The sequence below is a fragment of the Thunnus maccoyii genome, chromosome 6 (genome assembly GCF_910596095.1).
Source record: "Thunnus maccoyii chromosome 6, fThuMac1.1, whole genome shotgun sequence".
Taxonomy (NCBI): Eukaryota; Metazoa; Chordata; class Actinopteri; order Scombriformes; family Scombridae; genus Thunnus; species Thunnus maccoyii.
The window spans coordinates 7,512,890-7,538,245 of NC_056538.1; the positions used below are offsets into that span (position 1 = coordinate 7,512,890).

Consider the following 25,356-nt stretch of genomic DNA (forward strand, 5'->3'; position numbering starts at 1 on the left):
TTCATTTTGAAATTGTGTTTATTAGCTGTTGTTACTTTCATATTAATATATTAACAAGTCAAAAATTGCATTAGATTAAATTAATAAGCATATTAAAAAATCCCAAATGATTTTGCACCTTACAAAATGTAACCTAAATATGAGCGTTATCAGTATTCTGAATAAGGTTTGCCAAATCTCCTGCATCAAATAACATTTAAGCTTGCTTGCATATCTATGCATATCTGGGAAAAAGTGGATTGATGGCTGATGACTGGGAATATACTATTAATGGATCAATGTGATCAATTATTTGATGTACAAAAGTCACCAAATTATCAGCTAAAAAGGAACAATACATTTTTTTTATGTGGTTTCAACAACACACGAACACTTCTCTTCTTTACAGTTCAACTCACACACACCGCCCAACTTCTTTGGCTTGTGACCTCTCAAACTGATGCAGTATCTACTTGTGACCCCCCATTTCAGGTTATGGTCCTAAGTGTGGACATGAATTGGGTGATTTTTCCTACTCAGATTGTTGAATTTGAAAGGTTTTTAGAACCCTGAAGAGATGTAAATATCCAGTACCTGACAAGAAAAAGGTTTGAGAAAAATTAAGCAGATTTTTTTTCCTCTTTCTTTGTCCCTTTTAGATTTTGTGACCTCCCGACTGCCAGGTTGGGATCCTCAAACTAATACCACAGTATAATAAGTAACACACATTTTGATAATTCACTGACACCAGTGTGATAATGACACTGATCTTTAGCTTTCTTTGGCCTCTTTAGAAGAGGAATGATGGGCATGATGGGATATGCTGGGAGTTTATGTGGAAGCTTCAGGGAGGGTTCAACCCAGTGAGAAAATGCTGAGGTAATTTCACCATCTTCAAATGTGTGGTCCAAAGGTAATAATGTTTTTTATCTCAGGCCCTCCTTTGTCCTCATCTCCTGCTCCAGCAGAGTCTGCTGCTGCTGTCCTTTCGCTGTCTCCTCCCTCAGCGTCTGCAGAGCATTTGTGCTGCTTTCTGTCTGCTGCTGAGACTCAACATCAACACAATCTTTTTCTTTCTTACTCTCCTCTTTACTCCCAGTCTCTGTTTCAGAGTCCTGTGAGCCCCTGTCACGGCACACCTGCCTGCGAATGGTCCGTCGGTTCTTGCTGCGACGAGATTGGTTGCAGTGCAGGGTGCGCCTGCGATGCCATTGATTGAGAGAGTGTTGGGCTTCAACGCTGAGCTGACGGGCAGCCAAGCGTGGCCGGAAGCTGCTGATGTAGTAGAGAGAGGCGTATAGAGTTGTAAGGTAGTAGCCTCCTGTTGACATGGGGAATACAGAAAGAGGGATGGTCTGTGAGTTCTAATTGTAACTTAGCAGTAGCTAAATCTCTATAATCAGTGGGAAACCATCTACTAAATGAGCAATTTAGAAAGGATTGATTTGCACTGGCTATTCGTAAACACTTCACCAAGTTTGTATGTAAAGTCCTTTCTAATTTCTAAATGATTACTAGCTAGTTTTAATCTAGTGATTTACTTAAACTGGTTGGACCATTACATTTTAAGCAATGTATTAGCTTGGAGATGTTTTTATGTACACATTAAGTAGTATGTGAGTTAAGAAGTTAGTGATATTCAAGCGGTTTGAGTGAGAAATATCTGATTAGGCAAATCTAGCTGACATTATTTGGTTATTAGCAAACCATCATTGCCATATTTTGTCATTTGAGATATGTTGAGTTATTTTTGTTTTAAATGTCATTTAAAATCTTCCCACTTTACATCATTATTAAACTGCATTGCAAATGTCAGGTCAGATAAACTGGTCGTAGTTATGTTAGTTTTGTCAGCTGGTTCAGTCAGCTATGCAAAAGTTACAACTATGTAGCAGTTACTGGGTGTAAACATTTATTACCAGCTAATCTTTAGAACTAGTTTTGATTTGGTGATGCGTAAATCTCCACAACACTAGCACTTACAGTTAAGTTCAAGCCAGCTTATGAATCAACCAACCTATCCACTACAGTGTATTTTGGTGGTCATTTGTGTATAAGCAGCAGGATGAGTGCATCTGCCGTACCCTCTCCCTGTAGCTGTGTGGGGTCCAGCAGCTCCATCATGTAGTCTGTGTCTTGCTGTAAAGTGACCACTTCACTACGCAGCAGCACCCATGTCAGGCAGGGCAGGAAGTCATCTGCTCCAAACACCACACCTGTGTGAGAGGAGAGGACAGGATAGTTTAGGATAGAAAGAGAAGAGGAGACTTTGACTTTACTGTGATTTCCACATTTAGCATATAAAGAGAGGTTCTCTCTTCTGGGCTACCTGAGGTTACATTAGCATTCATGCTGTGGTAGATGCTCTTGCAGACTTTGAGCAGGATCTGGACCTTCTTGTTCGGGGAGTAGGCTTCATGCATACTAGCCCACCTCTGCTGGATCCGCTCCAGGGTCACAGAGTCAGGAACTCCGACTCCTGCTGACCCCCCTAGCTCCTTCACCCCGTTCTCCTCCAGCACACGCAGGTTGTTCTGGAGTCCCTCAAGACTGCCGTCATTGGTACGGGAGATGTAAATGCAGGAGTAGAGGTGTGTGGACACGGGCTTCAGAGCCACCTTGTGCAGGGAGAGCTCCACCAAGGAGTCTAAAGAAAAGGTACGTAAGTAAGTTAGAGGCCTCTTGATGAGAGCCAACAGTACTAACCAATGATCCACTGAGTTGCAAGATAACAACATATGTTCTGTCATTATATTAATGAACACTGTATTGAAACGTACATTTATATTAATGTATTGTCAAGGTGATTGTCAGCTCACTCACCAATCTCTGAGTCATTTAAGTCAGTTATGCCATCCAATATTGCCTGGATTTCTGGATAGTCCAACAGTGTCTCCCTCAATGATGTGAGCGATGACCTCACTTCCTGTAAGAACTCTGACCCCGTGACCCCCCCAGGATCAGCCCCTTTTTTCAGTGTCATCTCCGCAAATCCTTTTACAGCCTCTGCAAACGCCCCACCTCTCCGCTCGCTCAGCTCCTGCACACGATTGATTAGTCTTTTCTTCTGACATACCAGCCCACCAAGAGCCTGACCCACCGCTGAGAGGCGATGTATGACTTTGTCAGCCAACCGGTGCGCCGACGGGTGGTGGGGTGTGGGGCTTGGCGTCTGAATCTCCTGTTCCTCCTCTATGCTGCTGATTGACAATGAATCGAGCTCCAGCGATGGGGGCTGAAGAAAGGAGGAAGGCCTGGGTGGAGGCAGCCAGACTCCATCCTCGATCCAGGACACCCTGTGAGGAGACTGAGGAACTGGGCTGCCATGGTACTGCAGCTCAGATGCTGGGCTGTCAAAACTGACAGGCATGGAGGGCAAGCTCTCAGTGCTCTCTCTGTCGGAGAAGCTGGAGACAGAATCTCGGCTGGGTCTCCTGAGGACCACCCCTGCTGAGGCAGCTGATGTTGAGGAGAATGGTGGTGAATCTGCTGATTGGGCTCTGATTAGACCTGGACATAGCAAACAGAGATTATGAACACCACATGGGCAGTGACTTAACTGAACCCACATAAAAACCTGGACAGAGTAACTGATATATACATATATGACAGAATCAATAATGTTTTGGAGCACAGAAACACACTGTGGGACCAACTCTTACCCATTTTTTTCAAAATTTTCCACATAAAGTGAAACTGCACATGTGATTTACCATTGTATTTAAAGGTCAGTTCACCTAAATTATATAAAGACTGTTTCCGTTTTATCTGTTTTGAAATAGTGAAGAAATGATCCCCATTTCAGAGATTTTTGCTTATTTGTTTTCTTGCAGAATGCAACAACTCCTGTGTCTGTTTGCTAAAAATGAAGCTACAGCCACAAGACGATTAGCTTAGCACAAACACTGAAAGCAATCCACTACCAGCACTTCTATATTTTGTTAATGAATACATTATATCTAGTTTGTCTGATCCTTACACAAACAAAAATTGAAAATTTTACAGAATATACAGAAATTAGGTGCTGGTGGATTTTTAAAAATTTCAGACAGAACCAGGCAAGCTGTTGCTTCCAGTCTTTATGCTAAGCTAAGTTAATTGCTTTGTTTTGTTTAGCTTCATATTTAGTGTAAAGATTTATAAGTGGTATCATTCTCTCTATCAAAGGGTGCTGTTGCTGTTGAGTTTTTTCAAATTATTATTACTACGTGCATAGTCAAACATCACTACATGTAGGTGAGCAGCAGTAACAGCAGAGTTCTAAATAAATTCTACATTTATGCACAAAAGTAACACATCCTGACCTGAGCTCTCAATAATGGCAGCAGAAGGTTCCTGGTCCAATGAGATGGCTCGTTTACTCTGTATCCCTGCCCCTGCCCATGTACGGGTGGTGCTGAGGCGTCGCTCTCGCCTGTAATTTAATGGCTGTGTGGGGGACTGAATACCAGCTGTCCGGTTTGTCAGCCACTCATCTCCATGTTCACGAAGATAGAGAGGATTGATGACACACAGGGCTCCGTTGGTGGACGTCAACTACAGAAACACACAAACAGTAATGAATTAAGATGGTGTGACAACACTGTACTCCATCAATTTAAAGCTGTATTAATTTATTTTTTGGGCCACTTGGGGGCAGCTGGACAAGCTTTAAGCACAGCATTGACATATTATCCACCTTATAAAGCTGATATGGCAAAGTTGTTAGCAAATAGAAGCCTATTTACACATCCAGCAGACAGAGACCAACATTAGCTTTCATTTTGAGTCTTGTTTCTGGAGACCTGAATGTAGATGAATGTAGTTCTGTGTGGCTCTTTAACTGCTAAATGCTCCACTACATTTTCCAGCTAGCCATTAACTTTGTCTGGCTGCTGTTTATCGACTAGAAATTAGTTGATGAGAGTGGAATATGTGGGCCCAACAAAACTAAACAATGAACTTTAGAAATGCTTAAATGCTTCACAGAACTGAGTAAAACTGCAGAGACGAGTGATAATTCTCTGTGAGTTCAGCACTACAAATGACCCCTTCCACATTAAACATAGTCATTTGATCCATGATTAATACAAAAATATTGATAGATGCAGCTTTAAGGTATTGAGAAACAAGCTGCCTCACTTGCAAGCACAAAGAAATAAGGAAGTTGTTGCACCACTATACACAAACCTGTATGGAGCACATTACAGTGCTTGGCTCCCTTTGGGTCATTTCATCAGTCTGCAGGTCAGGTGGTGTACAAAGCCAGGTTTCTGCATTAAATAAGACAGCTTTCTATCAAACAACATGATTCCCAATGCACTTTAGCTATGTCGGTTGGTCAATGGCAACAAATCAAACGGTAAAAAAGGATCACTGATTCATAGAAAACTCAAATATACTTTTCAGATTTTTGAAATACTTCTCCTGGGAGAGGATCAAGAGTAAGACACAGATATGGAAGGACTCACGAGGTTCAAGCTGAGAGAGACGATCTTTGTTCCTCCCGGTTACACTGGAGATCCACTGAGGAAAGGATAGACAAAGAGCCAACACGTCCCTGACACAGAGGAAGAGATGAGGGAGATTAGATATATTAAATGGCTAATCTTACAAGTTTGCATAGACGTTGAAATGGTCACAGTTCTGTTGCAGTCCAAGCATTTGCTGATTAGCTTTTCAACTAACTTTAAAATATGAAAAAAATAATAATAAAAATTGGAGTTAGGATATTTTAGGGAGCTTTTATAATGTGGTTAGTCATAGTAAAAAAACAAACATATAATCATAGCAATATATCAGCAATTCAATATCACATGTTTACTAAAGGCTTGTTTGCTTGTTAGCTCTATGATATACTGTATCTAGGGTCAATGTGGACGTTTTAATTACACTCAACAAATAAAAAGGTATCAGTGATACAGCAGGTCCTTACCTGGTCAGAGAGTAGAAGATCACCAGCTGAGCCAAGTCCGAGAAAGACAGACGAGACTCAGACAACTGGAAGACTAAGAGAGAAACAGAGAGAGAGTGGGTAGCATTACTGTGCTCTCAGTCTAAAATGTTTAGTCGAAAAATTACATTCCTGGAAACATACTGACACTTGAACCAGGAAACCTAAAAGGGGACTTCTAAAAAATTAGCCAGTGTGACCAACCGTTGCATCAGTTTTATTTTCACACCAACAATTACATCTGTTATTTTCTGATACCTTGTGGTTTCTAAAGCTGAGCAGGTTGCTTCTGCAGAGAAGTAGGAGTAAATCTGGCTGTAGATCAGATAAGTAACAAAGATGGGAATAAACACTTTAAGAACCAGAATTTGCAGTTTGAAAGTTCCCTGGAGGCGTGTTTGGTTTAATTCATATCTGATTACCTGTAGAAACTTTGCCTGTTTCTGTGATCTGTGCTGTATTTACACTCACATTCAACAGCAGAAAGGAAAACTATGACATTGCTGGGTTACTGCAATTGTTTATCTGTCTTATCAGTCTGTCCGTTTTGGCAGAAGTAATGATTCATTAAATAACCACTAAATGTAAAATATAAGGAAGTTGGTAACTGAACCATGCCCACATGCACGCACGCACATACAGAAAGAAATATATTTGCATGTAGTCAGTCCATACCTGTTTCTGTGCATTTGATATCATAATCAAGAACTGCTTCATGCTCTCCTCCAGCAGACACGCACAGAAGGCTGGGCTGAGATGTCGCAGAGTCCCGCACAACCAGGAAACTCTGAAGGGAGACACAGTGACTCATTTCAGTATCAGAAGTGTTACGGAAGCTTGTTGAGCAGGAAGCCGTTTTCTCCTAAATGTTCATACTGGCAACTACACAGCAGGGTAGAGAGGTCTGATTTTGAAAGTTAGTCATAGCAGGTTGTTGATATGACCAACCTCAACGTCACATACACCACAAATTTCCAAGGGTTCATAAGTGCTGAGAAATAATAAGGGGCTTGAGAAATATGACTCTATAGTGGCTGGTTAATACTATCTGAGTTTGGACCCACAGTGGCTTTTGTTGTGTTATAGGTGTTTCTTTTGCAAATATATTAAAATAACTAAACTATTAATTATACAATTAAAACCTTTGTGAGTGGCAGTAATGACAGTTTCGAGTCCACTTGAGGATGCCCCTACCAACTTTTCACAGCAGGGTTTGATTGATTTGATCCATCTGTATGACAACTGCATCTATATTTATATCTCATGTGATATAATTGAAAACTAAGGTAAAAGCTAGCTAGTAAGTGGACCTTGAGTGGAAATTGTTATGTCAAACTGCTTTTTACAAGGTCAAGAATATACTTGATGTTTAGGATGTGATCAATTTCTTTAAGTCTTCATAGAGATGCCCTCAAACTATTTTTAACATCTCTTGTGTGGAGTTAAAGTGGAGTTAAAGTCTGAGTCTTTTTAGGGTTCCTCTGTTCAGCGTTACCAAATCTGTAACCGGTTGGCTGATACCTGCTGCTGAGAAGCATCCCCATTGCCACGTTGCCGGCATGCTTGCTAGGAATGGTTATAACTATGAAATCAGCAGTACCTGCTTTTAGCCATGCTAGCTCCAGGGGTGGCAATATCAGTCTGTCAGCCGGTCGCTCTGTCCGCTACTTTGGTCCAGGCTGAAATATCTCAGCAACTACTTAAATGGATTGTCATGAAATTTGGTTCAAACATTCATGGTCTCCAGTCAAAGAAGCCTACTGACTTTGGTGATTCCCCTGTCTTTCCTCTCATACCACCATGAGTTTGAAATTTGGGGTTCTGAGTGAAATGTCTCAACAATTATTGGATGGATTGCCATGAAATTTGCTACAGAAATGAACATTCCCCTCAGAATTAATAGTAATGATACCTTAAGTTTTCATCTAGTGCCATCATCAGGTCAACATTTTAATTTGTCCAATACTATGGTTTATGAACAAATACCATAAGCCTCTGTTAAGTGCTTGTTAGCAAATGTTAGCATGCTAACAAGCACTAAGATGGTGAAAATGCTAAACATCAAATTGTTTGTCACTGCGAGCATGTTAGCATGCTGACTTTAGTATTGAGCTCAAAGCACCACTGTATCTAAATACAGCCTCACAAAGCCACTGGCATGGTTGCATCTGTACTTCAATTTGTAATACATTTGCAAAGATTCTTGCAATAATGTTTTCACTGAATAATTAAGGGCTACTCCAAATAGATATTTTTAGATATCTGGATATAGATATAGGAAGAAACTTAATCTATTTTAAATAAAAGGCCCCTAAAATCTATTTTCTCAATCAGCATCTTACTATGAGTGATGGGGTTCTACAAGAAAACACAATAACACAATTTTCTGTCAAAGTTACAACACTTGGTTATTTCACATGAAAGATCTCTTTGGTTTTGTTTTCCTCTGTGCTCTTCACACAGGTTTGAGGTGGGCGGAGCTCACTTGGAAAAAAGTGAAAAAAAAAAGTCACATGTTTCCATGCACCAATCTCAATTTTGCAACATTTGAATTACAATCTAATGACAGTTGCGGGGTCGTTTGGGTGTGTTGCCCGACATCAATCAAATCTTATCTGAGTTTTTGAAGTCAAATGGTCTGAATATCTTCACACGATCATGATCTTATCAGATTGCCTTTTTGGAAACGGCGACTAAAACAGAATAAACTGTAAATTTAGACATAATTAACTTGGGTAAAACAAAGCACATGCAATCCAAAGTACAGCAAACCAACGGCTCACTCATAGAGTTACATCACCACAACTGAATTCAGAGTGTTCTCAAACACCAGCACGCATTTATACACAAACAGAGGAAGTGGCTTTTATGCTCAGCTTGCACAGAAATAGAGACAAGTTCACTGCAAGTCACCAAACTTTGAACACACACAGAAACACATCATGGCATCTGAACATGTTTATACGAACAAATATTTCTCCGTTGACTCATAGAGGCAACTTTTAGTCACTCATAGACTCGATTAATAGGAAGACGTGTCGGAAACCATTCAAGCAGAAATGAACAAATGAACTTTTTTGTTTAGCTTAGTATTTGAACTCAGAAAACTCAGCTGTACTAAAACAACTGTGATGTACATAAGGACATTGTTAAAACTCTTAGCTTCCCTTTGAGAGTATTTGCACTAAAAAACAGACTCTTTCCCATTCGCTGTGATCACATACTCACAAGTCAATGCGTTAACTCTGCCAGTTAGAGTTTTGCATTTCTGGCTAATTATTTGCGTGTCACGCTTTCAAATCAACAAAAAAAAAGCATCATCAATACAGTATATACACAATCTACCTTTGTCTTTCCTACTCACGTTCTCTCTTTGCGGGAGTTTTTCACACTTTGCAGTTCATTTTGTAATGTCATTTCCCTGATATGCACACGCTTTTATTCTAAACTACTTCTGCATTTAGCCCCAAAAGTAGTGTTTTTTTTTCATTGTCAGATGTCAAATAGAAAAAGGAACTAGTTTTGTTTCGCAGATATGTGCATGTCAGCACTCAGTCAGACTAAGGGCACATCTGCTGTTACAGAAAATTGAAGTGAAGCACACAGACATCCATACAATATGTTTGCTGATTGAAAAATAAGGATTGCAAATGTAACTGAGACTCTTAGTTTCATATAACAGCTGGATGGATGGATAAGTAGCAAACTGACCAAGCAATGACAGGATGATATAAGTTTAATGAATGAAGGGAACAGGGAGAGAAAGTAAAAGGGAGGAAAAAGAGGACACACAGAGAGATGGGAAAGTAGAAAGATTGGATGTGGACAGTGAGCCCTTAGCCCAAAGGCCAGTTCATTAGATTTTCATGATGATCTGAATTTGGAATTTTGGTCATAATACTTCGTGGTTCAGGCAAAACCCAAAATCTGCAACTTCACTGGATTGCGATAGAAAAACACCCAGCGTGTAGGCTGCACCTTTTTCTAAAAAACTGAGAATTATTCAGTGTTGGAGGAGGTTTGAACTCTACCAAATGCCCTCAAGTGTGTGAAAACTCAGACACTGAAGATCAATTTTTATATTCCACTCACCAGCTAATTTATCTTAAAAATTCTAAATTTAAAGGCAAAAGTTTGGAAAAGCCAAGAATTCACTTGAATATGTGGATCAAGTGATCTCACTCATTTCAATGAATTCCCTAAAGTAGTGAAACGGCATTAGACATAATTTATCATGTCAAGGGTAACACTCCTTGATTGATTGATCTTTGTATTGAGGAGGAGGACAGCTCACCCCAGCAGGTGTTCCACAGATAGCAGCGTGGGCCGCCTCTCTGTCCCAGGGTGGCCCAGGACACCAGGCCTCCTGACAGCCCTTCAGCTGCTCCAGGAGGGTCAGCCTCCTCCTGCTGCTCCTCCATGGGATGGCTGTTGTCCCATTAACTGCACTGTGAACCGCCCTGGACACAGACATATAGACACATTTACATTCATGTACAACCACATGTACTTAAAACAGTAGCCAATTAGCAACAAAACAGAATAAAACTGCTGATGCCCTCATGATTTGAGACAAAAAATCATGGGGTTAAAATGTTGATTTATCAGGTAGGTAGAAGTTTATAGATTCATTTAAGATTAGGCTTTTTTGGACATTCATTTTTAATAATAACAAAAAATAAATTAAAAAAACACTCAACACAAGCTAATGGATGGCATGACAATGGTTGATACTTACATGTGTTGGGCTGGTTCAGTTCATGTGAATCTCCTTCTCTCCTCTACACTATGTGAAAACTTCTCCACATGTTGCAATCTTGTCTGTCTTGAACTCCTGCTTTCTGCGCGGCACAAAAAGTTGCTTAAGAGCTCAAATGGGGCTTAAATAGGAAGCTCACATGTTCCTCAAAAACATCCCCAAGGCGTTCACTGTTATATGTTCTGTATTCTTTAAAATATTCAGTATTTCACATTTCAGGTCACTGCTGTACGGATGCCACGTTTGTCTCCTTCTATCTATCTCCCGCACATGCTGGCTTTTAATGCACTTTCAATTTTCATGTGAAACTGCTCAGCTGATCTTTGATCACTGCAGTCCTCGCCCTCCCCTCAAGTGTGCATGTGGTTAACCCAGCTCTGTGCACATTATGAACAATGGAAAGACAGAGCAGTGCCTATTTTTTCTCTCTGCAGCGCCGTCTGTCTTCTACTCTGAAATGATGAATGGTAAAGACTTCAAAGTTGAGATCAGACAGCGGTCCTGAAAATGCAACTCTGAGATTATCTGTGTTTCTCATGTGTTGCAGATTTTATCTTGCAGCTGTAGAAAAACACAAAGATGCAAATTTGAGTCCATCAGTTAGAGGTGTAAATACACAGAAAAATGAGTTGAGAGACAGAGAGACAGTTGGATGTCTTGTATTCACGAAGGGGGTTTCATGTCTTAATTTTATCGCATGCACTTGCAGGTTGGTTTGCTGACTGTCCAACAGTCCTGCCTATCACGGAAACCACAGTTAGAGGTGTTGATGATTGGTCAACATTTCCGTGGCAACAAGTGTCATGGTCTTCCTTTTACATGCAGCACTGTTCCACTTTCTGTTTGAACCACATTCTGCCAACAATGTTATCAACAGAGGGCAATAACCAATACAGCTGGTTCCAAGAAGCCAAACCAGAACCAACTATTAACCTTTGAAGTGTTGGACAGGAATGATCACTTTAAAATTAATAAAACCAGTGGAAAAACATGATATTAGTTGGAATCACAGGCCTTAATCCGTGAGCTGAAGAGGTGAACAACTTTGTTGCCATTTTTTTCTTTATGACATTTGTTGCAACCAGTTCGTTATTTTAAAAAAATGAGATTGAGATGTAAAATACACATTGACTTGAAAATACATTTTAAAACATGTAATAAAGACGTGTCACCAGGCAAACACTCTGTTAGCACATTTCAATGTGCAAAAAGTAGGTTATACAGCTGCAAAGTAGCACCAAAGTGGCCATTAACACTCAACTTCTCAATTGTGCAACCACTCTAAGAGGGAAAATATGGGGGATTAATTATGACAGCAATCACTTCAGATGGTGGTACTGTAGCTACCAGTCACAAGAAAAAAATTCAAAGGAATCAACTCATTAAATGTTGGTCTTACACGAAGATAAATGAACTCTCTGACACAGTTTCAACAAAAGTAAACATTATGAGCTTTACAAAGGTATAATTTATTGCAGGACTTTTGCATTAGTGTCCATTAGTATTATACAGATGTTAGTAATATTGTGTCCACCCCCAGTATTTTTTATTTGATGATGCCACAATTCATGCTCATTAAGTCTGCACAGTTTCCAGTGAAACTGTAGCGACTTTTACTAAGTTACCCCAAATTTCAGCATTCCGTGTTTGTTAGCTTTTTATGTATCTCCAAAGATTTAAACGGCAAAATTAACTAATGACCAATGTTTTCACCTGGTTATTTTTCGCATCATGTACAATTTGTTGTTCCATAAGATTAAGAAAACATCATTTGTTTCATAAACATCTGGGAACATTGTATTAAAGGAAATTACACAAATGAACTCAAACAGGAGTAGAAGGTCACATGAAAAGCAATTAATTAAAAATCAAGACATTTTAAAAGTTCTACATAACCCCTCGCATATTAACTTACTGTTATATTTACAACTACCTCTAGTTTACCAACCAGAAAGTTCATTTTTAGTACATATGTTAATGTAATTTGGTCACTGGCCAATCAGGCAAATCGATTTTTAAATGTAATACAGCCTGGTTATCTTTTAAAGAAGCTTGTTCATGAGTTAATCTGTACTCAACTGGTCTGGAGGTAATATGCCAGCTTGCCCACAACGCAGCAGATTCATGATCACGCTGCTGAGGTTTTAGACATTATAACCACCACCTCCGCTCAGCGAGATCTGCAAACTTTTGTTGATGACATTTTTTCTCTAAGGCTGAAATGTAGATATACTTAAAAAATGCCACAGTCTACTGCAGCAAAGTTTGCCCATGCACAGAGTTAACTGCCTCAGACAAAGATTGATGTGTGCTTGTGAAAAGAAACATCTAAGTATATTAAAGTCTGTAAAGTGCAAATAACTGATATAAACAAAATCATGGGATGTCAGATGTCATGTGCTTATTCAGAAGAATTAAATGTCCGCTGATGAATAATGAGCGTCTTTCTCTGTTTCGCAGACACCCAGCACCCGAAGCTTCAGCTGCAAACACAAACTCTGGTATCATATTCTCCCTTTCAGGGCCGTCTCCAAGCTGTGACATCACAATAGTGGCTTTTAATAAAAAGGGGAGCTTTCTAAATTAGTTACTCTTCCTTTTTGGGCTCTGGTGCCACCGATGAGGAGCTCGCCTTGGCTGCAGCTCCTTTGCTGTCGCCGGCCTTTTCCTCCTTGTCCTGACTGTCAATCCTGGCATGCTCCTGCTTCACCAGGTTTTCCAGCTCCGCCTGGAGAGACGAGACAGAGAGGAAAGAAGGCAAAACAAAGAACGTGACTAATGTGTGACAGATGGAGGACAGACTGGTGATAGCATGGCTATGGTTAAAAAAAAAAAAAAAAAAAAATTTAAAAAATTCAAGTAAAAAAGATCATGCTGTGCATTTAGAAGAAGCCCTTTCACGACCTCACATGCAATGACAATATCACACAGGAAAATCAAAAATAGGCTTCCTTCACATTTCATATCTCTCACCTTTTTGTTTCTGCTGCAGTTGTACAAACAAAACTTTCTGCATGCAGCAAAGGACACGTGTTAAACTGTCTCCTTCATATAAAGGTTTATGAGTGTGGTTTTGCACTGACGCCTTAGTGGAGTTCTATAGACAAAGCCAATAACCAATACTTAATACTGATATTCAATAAGTTAAAAATATTTTCAATTTTCATGCCAAATATAGTGTCCAATAAATCTACCAGCAGTAAAATACTAGTACAATACTACATTTTGGTTTACAGAAAAAATAATCCAACTTTTCATGGAAGAAATTCTTAAGATGTCCTGTTTGTATGTTAATTTGTACAACATATTTCATTTCAATCATACATACTTTATAAAGTATGTGCAGGATCAAATAAGAAAATATTAAATGATGTTTTAATGATGTGGTATCTGTAAGGAAATTCAAATTTAAGTGACTCCCATGAGGAAAACTGTGATATTCTATTGTGACTGAATTACTGCAATGGTTAACTTGGCCTCATTAACTCTTGACTGAGAAGTGACGACAGTATTAACTGCTCTACTGAACCGTGCGATGCGCCTGTAGTCGATATGGTCGATGTAGACTGTGCCCAAGCAACAAAGAGAGAAGTGTCAACCTAAATGTGCACAGGATTCACATAAGATGATTCTGTAACTTACCTTCCATCCCAGCAGGTCAGCAAGAGCAAAACAACCATCATCACATGCACTGATGTGAGCTACATCTCTGGAGACAGAAGTAAAGGCCACTGTGTTAGAATCTGGACAGGCTCCATACTGTACTACTACTTCATTTCTGATACCGATGCACATACCAATATCTCAACACTGACTGACCGCCAAAACTGATACAAATCCCATTTTTATTTTTTCCTCTTTAAAACCATTTAATGCACCAGTCATATGCACTTTGCTAAAGATAGCCTTATAAAAATATGATTCATATTTTTTTTGGACTGTAGTGACATGTTTACAGTTCAAAGCTACAGTTTATTTAGTGTGCTGTTATGTTTATCACATTAGACACATATTTGAGCACCAAAACTGCAGTGCTGCTGCATATTAACAGTTTCAACTTCCTGGTGGTTTTAAAGAATTTTACTGACATATATTTTCAGAAATGGCTGGACAGTTTGTCATTGCTACCATGAATTGGCAACAACTATTTTTGAATATCATGATGACTCTTGAGTGATTGGGTAATTATTGAGTAAGTTGAAGTAAGTTACTGAGCAACTACTTTAAGTATGAGTTAAGTTCAATGGTAAGTGTCGCAAGAATGCAGGATAGAATAAAAGTATTTTGCTCGATCAGCGTCATGGATAATGATTAGACGCCCTCTGGTGGTGCATATAAGCATGCACGTTTAATATCAAAATATCAAACAATATTGATCATTTTGATCCAATTTATCCATTTTAAAAACTTCTCATCATCACAGACCTAACCTTTTCTCCCCAATATGTGATCCAGTGTATTTGGCAAACATTATATTGTGTATATTGCACTGGCACATCTCTCATCATCTGAATACAGACCTGTTTTCACATAAGATATAAGCTGCAACGGGAGGATAAATATAACTGGAAATTAGAAGTAGCAGCATCACTGTATCACCTGTAAGCCTTGTCTGAGTCGAAGTCCATCCCTCCTCCAAAACCAAGCAACCCGAGCATAGGGTCAGCCTGCACAGACAAACACAGACACAATCCTGCACAGAGAATCCAAGAAACACACCTACACCAGAAAAAAAGGAGTGAACATAAATGAGAGATAAATTAGTTGATGGAGGCTTGGAAGCTTACCTGCCCGGCCTTCTCCATGTTGATGAGCAGCCTGGGGCAACTTTTTGAAACCCTGAATGCCACAAAAACAGAAACACACAATCATTTACACGATATTTTAGTAACTCAGTTGTCTGTGCTCAGCGGTAGATTTCAGGAACATGAAATTTAATCTGCAGTACCTGCTGACCAGACTTGCAAACGGTTGCACTTGCAGAGACGTCCCCATGATGATGAGAAGATCACAACGAGGAAAGTCCTGAAAGTTAAAAGCAGAGTGAACGGAGTTTATTACTGCAGAGACATTACATCACATCCCCTCCAAACACACATGTATACTTGCAAACTACCACAATCTGCTCACCATTTTCATTGAAGTGAAGAACCGGACGGGTAGATTCTCTCCAAAGAAGACGATATCTGGGTGAACGGAAGTGAGGGACACAGATGATGTTGATATGATGATGATTGTATAACACTGAGGTATATGGTAATACTGATATTATGCAGTTGGGTTTGTTAAGGAAGAAAGAGAATAAATGGTGTGACTGACCTGGCTTGACAAGACTGTTGCATTTGTCACATCTGGGAATGTCATCAGAAAAGATTTTTTCTAGAAGGCAGAAGGAGGATGTTAAAGTCCCAAATGGCAAGAAAAAACAGCTCAATAATCCCAGGCTGTTGTTGTTACATGTAAATGTTAACAAACGCAAAAGACACCTTTCATCCAGTCCAGGTTGTACTCCTTGCGGCAACAGAAGCTGACACAGTGGGATGTGTAAAATGTTCCGTGAGCTTCAATTAGATCCTCTCCTTCAAGCCCGGCCACACGCTCCAAGGTGTCAATATTCTGAATGATCACACACACAAACGTTAATGTCAAGTGACTCTATGTACAGTATGTGAAGCAGAGAGTCTGGCTGTGTGTTTTTCATACCTGTGTGTAGCAGCGTCTCAGGAGCCCCTTGTCCTTCAACAGCTTCATGAAGTAGTGACAGATTGTCGGCTAAACACCAATAAAAGTCAACCACATGAGAACAAACACATGTGAAGCAGTTCACTGTTTCATGAAGTTACATTTTACACAAAAATGTTGCGATATGCTTTTAATGCGAATACATTTTCAACATTTAATATGTGGCCTACTTGGCAGCAGGAAGTGTGTCATACCTTAAACTGTCCTGGGTAAAGCTCCTTGGCCAAGGCAAAGAACGGCTCTGGATGTTTCTGAGACAGAAGATGGAGAAAAACATTTTAGAGGTTGCAGTGAGGACTGGAAAAGTAATGCTGACAGGTCATAAAACCTTAGTTTCTTATGGCAGTAAGAGGTAGACTTGTACAAAATATTACAGTTGTCTGACTGAAATATGGGCTTTGATTTAATGTGGAGCTGACACTAACTGTTCATTTGTGACAATAAGCTGGTGAAAAGTATGAATCCAAAAGACCTTACTTCTTTATTAAACTTTTGATTGATTGGGATACAATTAATGTTCAAATATTAGCAATATAATTTAACTTCAAATAATTAAAAAACTGTCAAGGTTTTTTGAGGCCCCTGAAAGAACCTTTATATACCGTATCATCCTTTAATCTTTAACAAACCTTGAAGTAATCTATCTGGAAGATGGCCTCTGGGTAGGGCAGGTTATATTTCTGCAGGTTTGCATACAGGCCAGTTCCAGGTGAGCGGAAGTCAGGGATCCCAGCCGCTGTGGAGAGAGATGATGTTCAGAGTTACAGGTTTGAAAACAAATTTAGAAACATAAAAAGACAGTACAAGTTGTTTGATACTTTGAAACACTTTTTTTGTCCTGTGATATTAAGGCTGAGATACTCACATGTGGATATACCTGCTCCAACCATGCAGAGGATGTTTTTACCTGTGTGGAAGCAGAGCAACTTTTGACTCAATCAATATAACTGCACTATGACAGCAGGCTTGTAAGCAGTAAATCAATCCACCATAGTCAGCCCTGATAGATGAGCCGAATGGATGCAGCATGAGAAGCGGCCAAAGACTCACATTTGCCACTCTTGATGTATTGTGCCACTCCATCCAGAGTTAGTTCATCCAGAACTTTTTCTGCTGAGCCGAGGCCCAGGGTGCTGGAAAAGAGGTTGCGCAGGAAGTCCACTGGCAGGAACACAGAGGAGAATCAGATGAGGGTAGTGGAAGTGAATAATTCACTCATATGTGGACAGAAAATAATTCCAAACTCCATTCAGAATCATTATTATCATATATATATGATGTTACAGATGTGTTAGTACTGTTTTCACATACTCTCTCCCGCAGCCTCGTCCTCACTGCTGTCGTCGGATTGTTCCTACAAAAGGAAACAATACCGACATGTAATCAGTGTCTATATATTGAGCAGCAGTGCAAAGTCATTGTGCTGTGTCAAAGGGTGACAGATGTTGAGTTTGTTGTGTAATAACCAGGCTGACAGCCAGCATCTACCTGCTAAAATTAACTCGCTGCTCTATGTAAACACTTTTCCTTACCTCCGGTTCAGGAGTAACCTCGTCCTCTTCTTCTCTTTTAGGGAGTTCTATAAATGCAGAATTCAAACACATGTCTGCTTAAACAAATGTTTCTCCGTGTAAATGTCACATAGCTAGAGTGGTGAAGCATAGTCAGACCGTCAAATTGTGACACAGTTGTGACTCAGTGACATCAGACAGTCATCCTACCTGATGCATCAGACATTTATCCGTCTACTGACACCCTTCAACCACACGGGTCCAATTAGCACCGTATTTAATTTCGCTATTTTACTAAGTTGTGACAGGTATTCGCTACACAGCTAACACTCAACTGGCCCGTTTTGTTGTTGTCCGTCAAAAACACGGTCCGTGTTTGTTGTGACCCAGTTCCCGTAACATGATTGGTTCTTTTTCTTCTTCTCCTCTTCTTTGGTTTTACTCGAGCCCTCAGGAAGTGCGCCGGGCATTGAAGCCAATTTGACATAGTGGCCAAACCGGTTTTTTGAATGTCACAACCCCGCAAAATGACTCGTTTCACTATCAGAATTTGACCCATTGGGTCCGACAACATTTGGAAAGTCTATAGCCGCAAGATTGAACTGTTTTATCCCCATTCAAGTTAGCCGGAGGGCTAAACCGGAAGTTAGTCATCTCGGCCGGCGGAAGTCTCTAGTGAGCATGCTCCAGCGTCCATAGAGCATTGTAAATAAATACACATTGAAAATAAGTATGCGTAACATAAGAAATGTATGAATAACATTTATCCTACTACTAAAAGTTAGGCAATAATAATACTATCCAACGTGGGGTGTGGAAATAGCTCATAGATCTGTAAGTCCTGTTCTCATTAAAACAAACACCGAAGTCAATGTAGATGGTGTCATTACATACAAAAGCAGTGATTCCTTCATCCCCATTCACTTTCTTCTCTGAGTCCAACTGGTGTCTTCATCTACCCTCTGTGAAGTCTGACACTGCAGCAGTACAAGGCTCACACTGGATTATGGGCTTACGTTTCCCCATATAAGCTTCTACACTGAAGATTAGAAATATATACAGACACTATGATGTGTTTTCATTGTGTTAAACATGGCTTGAAGATTCACAGGTAAATGTCATAAATTTACAAGAACTGTGATTCTGAACAATAAAATCTTTATTCACAACATTTACAATTATATTTACATTTCGGCAACAAATAAAATTACTGCCACATAGGCAGACAATGTGCATTTTGCTTGAGACAGAGACATGATATTGCATTGTAAATATTTCAGAATGTGCATTTGATATTATAAATGTACGCACTCTTGACAGCAAGTTGATGGGAAAACAACACACTATACCAAGCAGACTGTGATAACAAACTGTATACTTTGAAGGATTATGCCAAATAATCCCACAAATTTAAGGTAGTACATTTGTTCTTCCACATTGCTGTATTTTTTCTTTTTCCCATGTTCATATCTGGTTAGATGTTTCCAGTGTCCAATTTGGGTATATAAAAGGCTCATTCTGGAGGAGTGTGCCAAGACTTGCAGATGCAGATGTAAAATTCTAAATGCTAGCTTGACTTTCTGTATGATAACCCTAAACTTGGCTTGGTACAGTACTGAAAAAAGATCCTTGATGGCTGAATTGCTGCAATAATCAGACTTGCAGAGGAGAATCGCCTCTCTTCTTTTCATGTCAGTTGTGTCCTCTGCACCTATCTTTGCTCCATCATCACCCTCTCTCTCTCAGACTAGTATATGATCAGGCAGCAGAGCTCTCTTAGAGGACTTTTACCTCTTTCTGCATTGTATCCCTTGATTCTTCTGATTCCTGTCTTGGTCCATGCCCTACCTCTGTGCTTGCATCTGCTCCTCCTTCTCCTCTCCCTCCTCCTGCCTCAGGCTGTGGTCGTAGCCAGTGGCAGTGATCTGGCATTGTGGTAACATCTCCTCCAGCAGGATGATGACCAATCCAGGACTGGAAATCCCTGGGAGGGACGATATGTCCAGACGCTGCAGTCCCCTACAGCACACACACATTACACAAAAAGGAAGAACTTAATACAACAGAGGCAATTGGTGACATCAACTAGACTACGCTGTGAAGGTTTGGATAATTGAATTACTTGAGATTTCTCAGGGCAGCCAGACCGCCTGTGGTGATGCGTGGACAATGTGATATGTCCAGTTCCTCCAGAGAGTCCTGGAACATGTGGAGCCTGGCCAGGAACCAGTCGTCCACTTCAGAACATCCTCGCAGGGACAGACTCCGTAAAGATCTCTGGTTCTCTGAGGGAGGACAAAGCAGATGAAAAACACTGGACTCCTGTGCTGAATATGATTGAAATGAATTAACAGTACATGTGTCTGACAGAGTAAGAAAATTAAGTTACAGCAGGAGAAAGTGATTTTGAGAGGAAAGAAAAAAAGAAACTGAAATAAAGACAAACAAGTCTGAGTTGGAGCTCAGTACCCAGGTTCCCCAGTCCAGTGTAGTTGATGACTGTGTAGCTCATGTCTATTTCCTCTAGAGGGGTATCTTTGTGATTCAAGAAGTCCCAATTGAACCTGCCCCTCTCGTCTGCGCGGAACCAGGCTGGCTGGCCAACAAACCTGAGGACATGACGCAGCATAGACAATCACAGGAAAACTGAATCACAGCAGCACATCTGGAACATGACCCTGAAAATGTCATCTTTACATCTAAAGTGCATCACAGCAGATTATATGAAAACATGTTACAAGACACTGATGCTGCATATGAAAAATATATGTATGTATGTATGTGTAATATGTTAATAACTGCCACAAAAAGTGAGGGGCAATAGAAACTTTTTCAATGTGTTCAATGCATTTGAACTCATTTAAAAACATCAAATACAAATGTGCTAAGAGTCTGACAACCAGATGAAAGTATACTGGAAGTCAGTCGGTTGGGGCTTTGGTTCTGAAAAGTTACAAAGAAAAAAGTAACGTATTATGTAGGAACTATTGCACAACTCTGCCACCTTGACCCTCGGAGCTCAGCTGCTGCTCTAAATCTTAGTTTGGTTGGTTTGTCACAACACATATGTCATCAAGTCCTGTGTAAGTTTATATATATGACACCAATCTGGTTTTCACATATCATGAATGTATACAGTTTTCCAATTAGTTGATCAACAGAAAATGTTCAAACTGATTAATCATTCAAGTCATTTTTTTAGGGAAAAACTCCAAAAATTAGTTTATTCAATCCGCAGCTTTGCTGTTATGTAAATTATAATTTGGGGGATTTTGGACGGTTCTTCAAAAAAAAAAAAAAAATTTCGAGATGCCACCATGTGCTCTGGGACCTATTTATGGATATTTTTCACATTTTTTGGACATTTTATAAACCACACAGCTATGTAATTAATGAATCAAAATTATCATCCGAAGATACTGAAAATAATCAGAATTTATACAGAAAAACAATACCAGACCCATAAACAACAGGTTCAGACAGCAGTACCTTTGTACTTGTCATGATATCTTTAAGACTTTAAGACTCGTAAAATAAGTTGGGTGAAACAAGTCACCCCATATTTCCAAGTGCAGCCTGACAGCTGACATGAACAATAATTTTAAGAAGAAGAAAAAATCATCTTAAATCTGCCGTGCTCCATTTGACAAAATATGTAGAGGCCAGTGAAGAGGGCACTTACCTAAATCCTCCCTTCAGACTCAAGATATAATATGCTGCTGCTATGTCTGCTCCATAAAACTTCTGAGTGTAGCCAAAGTAACTGTGAAAGACAGAAGGGAAGTCAGTGATGGTCCCTGACGGTTTCAGATATTGACAGTAACTTTGGGGATCAGCATTACAAGCATTAAATATTATATGATAACCCACACTAATCCATTTTGATTTACAATAGACCAGAAGTGAAGGACCCCTGAATGACAGAAATATATACAATTGTTTCCATTAGAGACTATACGTCTGCTAAATCAGAAAAATAGAATAATTTCAGTCTACTTTGCAAGCTTCTTCTATTATTAACATTATATTTTAAGAATCATAGATTTTTTGTAGTGCGATAGATGATGCTTATGGGAACCTTTTGTTTTAGTGCATTGGGGACCTGAGGACTGCAGCTATCCATTTCATTAATGCTGTTTCAACTAGAGTCTACCCTGCAACAGACACCAGCAGCAGTGATATGAGTTCATATCTTGAATCGAATCAGCCATAATGTTTCTTACATGTTCTTCTTCTGAAGCCCTCTACTCCTCAGCTTGGACCTCCAGCTCAGGAGCATCTCTACGTCATAGAAACGCTGGGTGAGGAACAGCAGGAGTCTGGTGTGTAGAGGAGGTGGGCTCACCGAGCTGGAGCTCCATGGTCGCCTAGCAACAAGGAGGAGAGCTGACCGCTCGCAGCACCTGCGTAGAGACTGGACAGAGACACAGAGGAGAGGACAGAGAAGAAAGGACAGAGACAAAGAGGAGAGGACAGAAACAGAGGGGACAGAGAAAGAAACAGAAACAGATAAAGGTGAATACTGTCTCCCAGCGCTTGTCAGGTAAAGTCCAGGTGGAAAATATAAGATACAGGAGTCACCAGCTATCTGTAAAAACATTCAAGCCCTCATGTCAACGGTGCTCCTGTCTGACCCTTTTATTCTCACAAATCCTGTCAGAGAAACAGATACTAGTCATTGCTAAAGCCTTGAGAGACTGATTTATACCAACGAATTCCTGAAAATAGAAGTTAATGATTTTCCACTTAAAAAATACACACTAAAACATTCAATAAAAATATGTCGTTAAACTTTAACTATTAACGAATAGCATGATACCTTCAGCATGCTGGATCTATACAGTCTTCAACCTAACACTAGTTAAGTTTTAGTAAACGCTGGAGCCTGTAAACACTGCCATGTAACAGACTATACACTGACATTTAATAAAGACACGTTAACTGTTATTAACTCCTCTGGTTACTCAAGTAATTTGTCAAAATTTGAAGGGTAACTTACCACCAAGGGTGCCGACATGATAGCGCCGTTCAACAGTAACCCGTAAGGGACAAACGTCCTCCTTGCGCATTTAGTACGTCAGTTGTTGTTCATCATTTTCACCACAAGGTGTCTCTCCACGCACGTCTCTGATCCTGACCAGGTGAACCTGATCTATCCTGATCTGGTTTGGTTATTATGATGAAGTGGAGTAGTGTTTGTGTACTGTAGTTTAAATAAGTCAGCATCAATATTCTCTTTTCATTTGCTCTCCTCCACAGGGAAAGGTCAGCAGTCATGAATACTGTACAAGCAGCTGGTAGGGATTAAGTGTCTTGCTCAAAGGCATTTCAGCAGGGTCAAGACTATAACCTGTATCATAAAGATGATCATCTGGCACCTATAGATTCAGAGTAAACACAACAACTAACATGCCACTACTGAAATCATTTTATTTCAGCTTTATTTGGGGTAGCACAACAAATATCATGCACTAACTGAATCAGTCAACTCTTATAAGGTTGTAGCCCTCGCCTGCTGCCTTTTTTTAAAATCTTATATTACATCTCTAGGCCCATATTGCTTGTTTGTTCAATTTTCCTTCAAGCATGATCTGGACCTTCTCTTCAATACCTTTGGGAGACAAGACAGGTTGAAACACCACTTATCTGACAGATGTGTCACTGAAAAACAAGCACACCAACACCACACCCATCCTGCTTCTATCTCTCTCTCTCTCACACACACACACACATGCATAGACCTCCCCAAGCTCCCACACTCACACCGAGTGTGATGTGACAGACGGCTCACACTTGCTAGTACAAACAATTAGCAAATGAGATCACGGCTCACACCTCTCATGTTTGTTTGCAGAGGAGTGGCAGAGAAAAGAAGCAGCAATTGGATGGTGAGCAAAACAGAGGCGTTTGGTATAGTGATCACGTATATGCACAATGTTAAACTCTGAATGTGTTCCCAGTGAGTAGGCCATATAATGCAACAGTAACCAACATAAAGTAAACACAGTCAGAAAAATGTTGATATTTTATTGAAAAACCATAAAGATTTGTATGACATTTAAAAGTAACATGGCAAATATAAAGTCAAGAAAACTTAACAATTCACTACTTCCCTGGTATTAGCTGGAGTTATTGACAATGTGATGGAAAGATTGAGGGAGAGGCAGTGAAAGAACCAAGGTCTGCGCGGTCTGTGTAGTCTGAGCAAATCACATTACTGAAGGGTTGGTTGAATGAACATATGGACCAATGAAGTAAAGAATAAGTGGCAGAGGGGATGAATGAATTGATTAGGGGATGGGTTGTGGTATAGATGGATTGCTTACTGGACTAGAATTTTAATGGTTTAACAGCAGCAGCAGATAGTACCTATAGTGTGTTTGTGTACGTGTGTGTGTGCCTGTGTGTGTGAGCACAGGTATGTTTCTGGGTGTTTTTGTGTGTCTTGACTGCTCTATACATTGAGATTGATGATCATCGATTCTGATCTGTTTGAGCTTGAAAAATTAAATTTTCCGTATGCAGTTCTGGTTGGGAACACCTCTAAACCGATCAGTCTTTGTCGGCACGAGATGACAATTTATTTTATTTTATCAACACTCAAGAATATTACTGCTGTTAGATCAAAAGTATTTCTCTTTGAAATTCAACTTCCTGTATTATTGATGGCATTTTTGTTCCTATCGTTTATATGTGGTTTGATGTGCTGTATTCATAGCCACATGTGTTTGTTTATGCTCATGAATTTTTGATTGCGCCTTAATGGACTTTTGAAAAGCAAGCCATGACCATGCAGTAGCATGAAGTTTGAAGTCAACAAAGCGGAGAGTCTACAAACATAGATTGCTATTCTGCAGAATAAAGAAAGTAGTCTGTCAAATGTTAAGCAAAAAGTTCTACTGCTGTAACTTTACTGTAACATCTTAAACATCACTAACAGTATTGTTAAAAAGCAAAGAATTGGGGAATAACATCAGATATGGCTTTCCTATCCTTTCCTAAGTAAACAACTAACACTGAGCCCAAAGCATTGAGAGGGTTAAATTCTTTCTTTAAAGGATTACCCACTTACATCCACATCCCATGCAAAAGCAGTGATCCAGTTCCTCAAAACCACCCAATTAGGGGTTTGTTAACACAGCAAAACCAGAGGATCGTGACTTGTTTCTAAAAATGGCTGTACATTTTGTGCTCTGCTGATCTTTCTCATTCTTCCCTCCACAGTGAGGTCAGGGGTGGCGGGGAACTATTCAGATTATTTATTTGGATAAAAGTACCAATTGCACACCGTAAAAATAGTCCATTACAAGTAAAAGTCCTGCATTTAAAATTGCTCTTAAGTGAAAATAGTTAGCAACAAACGTATGCCAGGTATAAAAAGTAAAAGTACTCATGTTAGCAGCACTTTCATGTTGAGGTGGAGTTTTAATAAT

At 39.8% G+C, this 25,356-nt stretch overlaps 3 protein-coding genes across 4 annotated transcripts; all 3 read right to left on the reverse strand.

The window, feature by feature from the left end:
• Positions 1-10,976, reverse strand: rinl (Ras and Rab interactor-like). Its single transcript, XM_042414768.1, has 11 exons — positions 10,650-10,976; positions 10,206-10,371; positions 6,587-6,698; positions 5,894-5,966; positions 5,430-5,518; positions 5,149-5,231; positions 4,284-4,515; positions 2,803-3,489; positions 2,309-2,626; positions 2,064-2,195; positions 1-1,300 (listed from the first exon to the last, which is right to left on the reverse strand). Coding segments are annotated over exons 1-11 (2,289 nt in total). The 5' UTR covers positions 10,652-10,976; the 3' UTR covers positions 1-905.
• Positions 10,977-12,143: 1,167 nt separating this feature from the next.
• Positions 12,144-18,448, reverse strand: sirt2 (sirtuin 2 (silent mating type information regulation 2, homolog) 2 (S. cerevisiae)). Its single transcript, XM_042414769.1, has 16 exons — positions 18,134-18,448; positions 17,945-17,991; positions 17,724-17,766; positions 17,463-17,573; positions 17,278-17,319; positions 17,042-17,148; positions 16,607-16,663; positions 16,374-16,442; positions 16,157-16,286; positions 15,990-16,049; positions 15,801-15,856; positions 15,619-15,695; positions 15,458-15,509; positions 15,270-15,337; positions 14,313-14,379; positions 12,144-13,398 (listed from the first exon to the last, which is right to left on the reverse strand). The coding sequence occupies exons 1-16, from the start codon at positions 18,147-18,149 to the stop codon at positions 13,258-13,260; spliced, it is 1,143 nt and encodes a 380-aa protein (XP_042270703.1). The 5' UTR covers positions 18,150-18,448; the 3' UTR covers positions 12,144-13,257.
• A 613-nt stretch (positions 18,449-19,061) lies between these two features.
• Positions 19,062-23,029, reverse strand: dmac2 (distal membrane arm assembly component 2). 2 transcript variants are annotated; one of them, XM_042413157.1, is made up of 6 exons: positions 22,923-23,029; positions 22,147-22,337; positions 21,606-21,686; positions 20,393-20,532; positions 20,046-20,208; positions 19,062-19,942 (listed from the first exon to the last, which is right to left on the reverse strand). In XM_042413157.1, exons 1-6 carry the CDS (start codon positions 22,938-22,940, stop codon positions 19,768-19,770), a joined length of 768 nt encoding a protein of 255 aa, XP_042269091.1. In that variant the 5' UTR covers positions 22,941-23,029; the 3' UTR covers positions 19,062-19,767. The 2 variants fall into 2 exon arrangements, with proteins under 2 accessions (XP_042269091.1, XP_042269092.1); XM_042413158.1 differs by lacking the exon at positions 22,923-23,029 and adding an exon at positions 22,743-22,874.
• Positions 23,030-25,356: the final 2,327 nt, after the last annotated feature.

Bases quoted from the DNA above. Each gene is read 5' to 3' on its own strand.
- sirt2 (XM_042414769.1), bottom strand. The intron at 16,287-16,373 runs GTATGAAAAACA...GTGATCATTCAG, and splicing joins TGAGACGCTGCTACACACAG to AATATTGACACCTTGGAGCG. The intron at 13,399-14,312 runs GTAAGTTACAGA...TCGTCTCTCCAG, and splicing joins CTGACCTGCTGGGATGGAAG to GCGGAGCTGGAAAACCTGGT.
- dmac2 (XM_042413157.1), bottom strand. The intron at 20,209-20,392 runs GTACTGAGCTCC...GTCCTCCCTCAG, and splicing joins CACTGGACTGGGGAACCTGG to AGAACCAGAGATCTTTACGG. The intron at 19,943-20,045 runs GTAATTCAATTA...TGTGTGCTGTAG, and splicing joins GCTGCCCTGAGAAATCTCAA to GGGACTGCAGCGTCTGGACA.
- rinl (XM_042414768.1), bottom strand. The intron at 2,627-2,802 runs GTGAGTGAGCTG...CCTTTTCTTTAG, and splicing joins CTTAAATGACTCAGAGATTG to ACTCCTTGGTGGAGCTCTCC. The intron at 2,196-2,308 runs GTAGCCCAGAAG...CCTCTCACACAG, and splicing joins GAATGCTAATGTAACCTCAG to GTGTGGTGTTTGGAGCAGAT.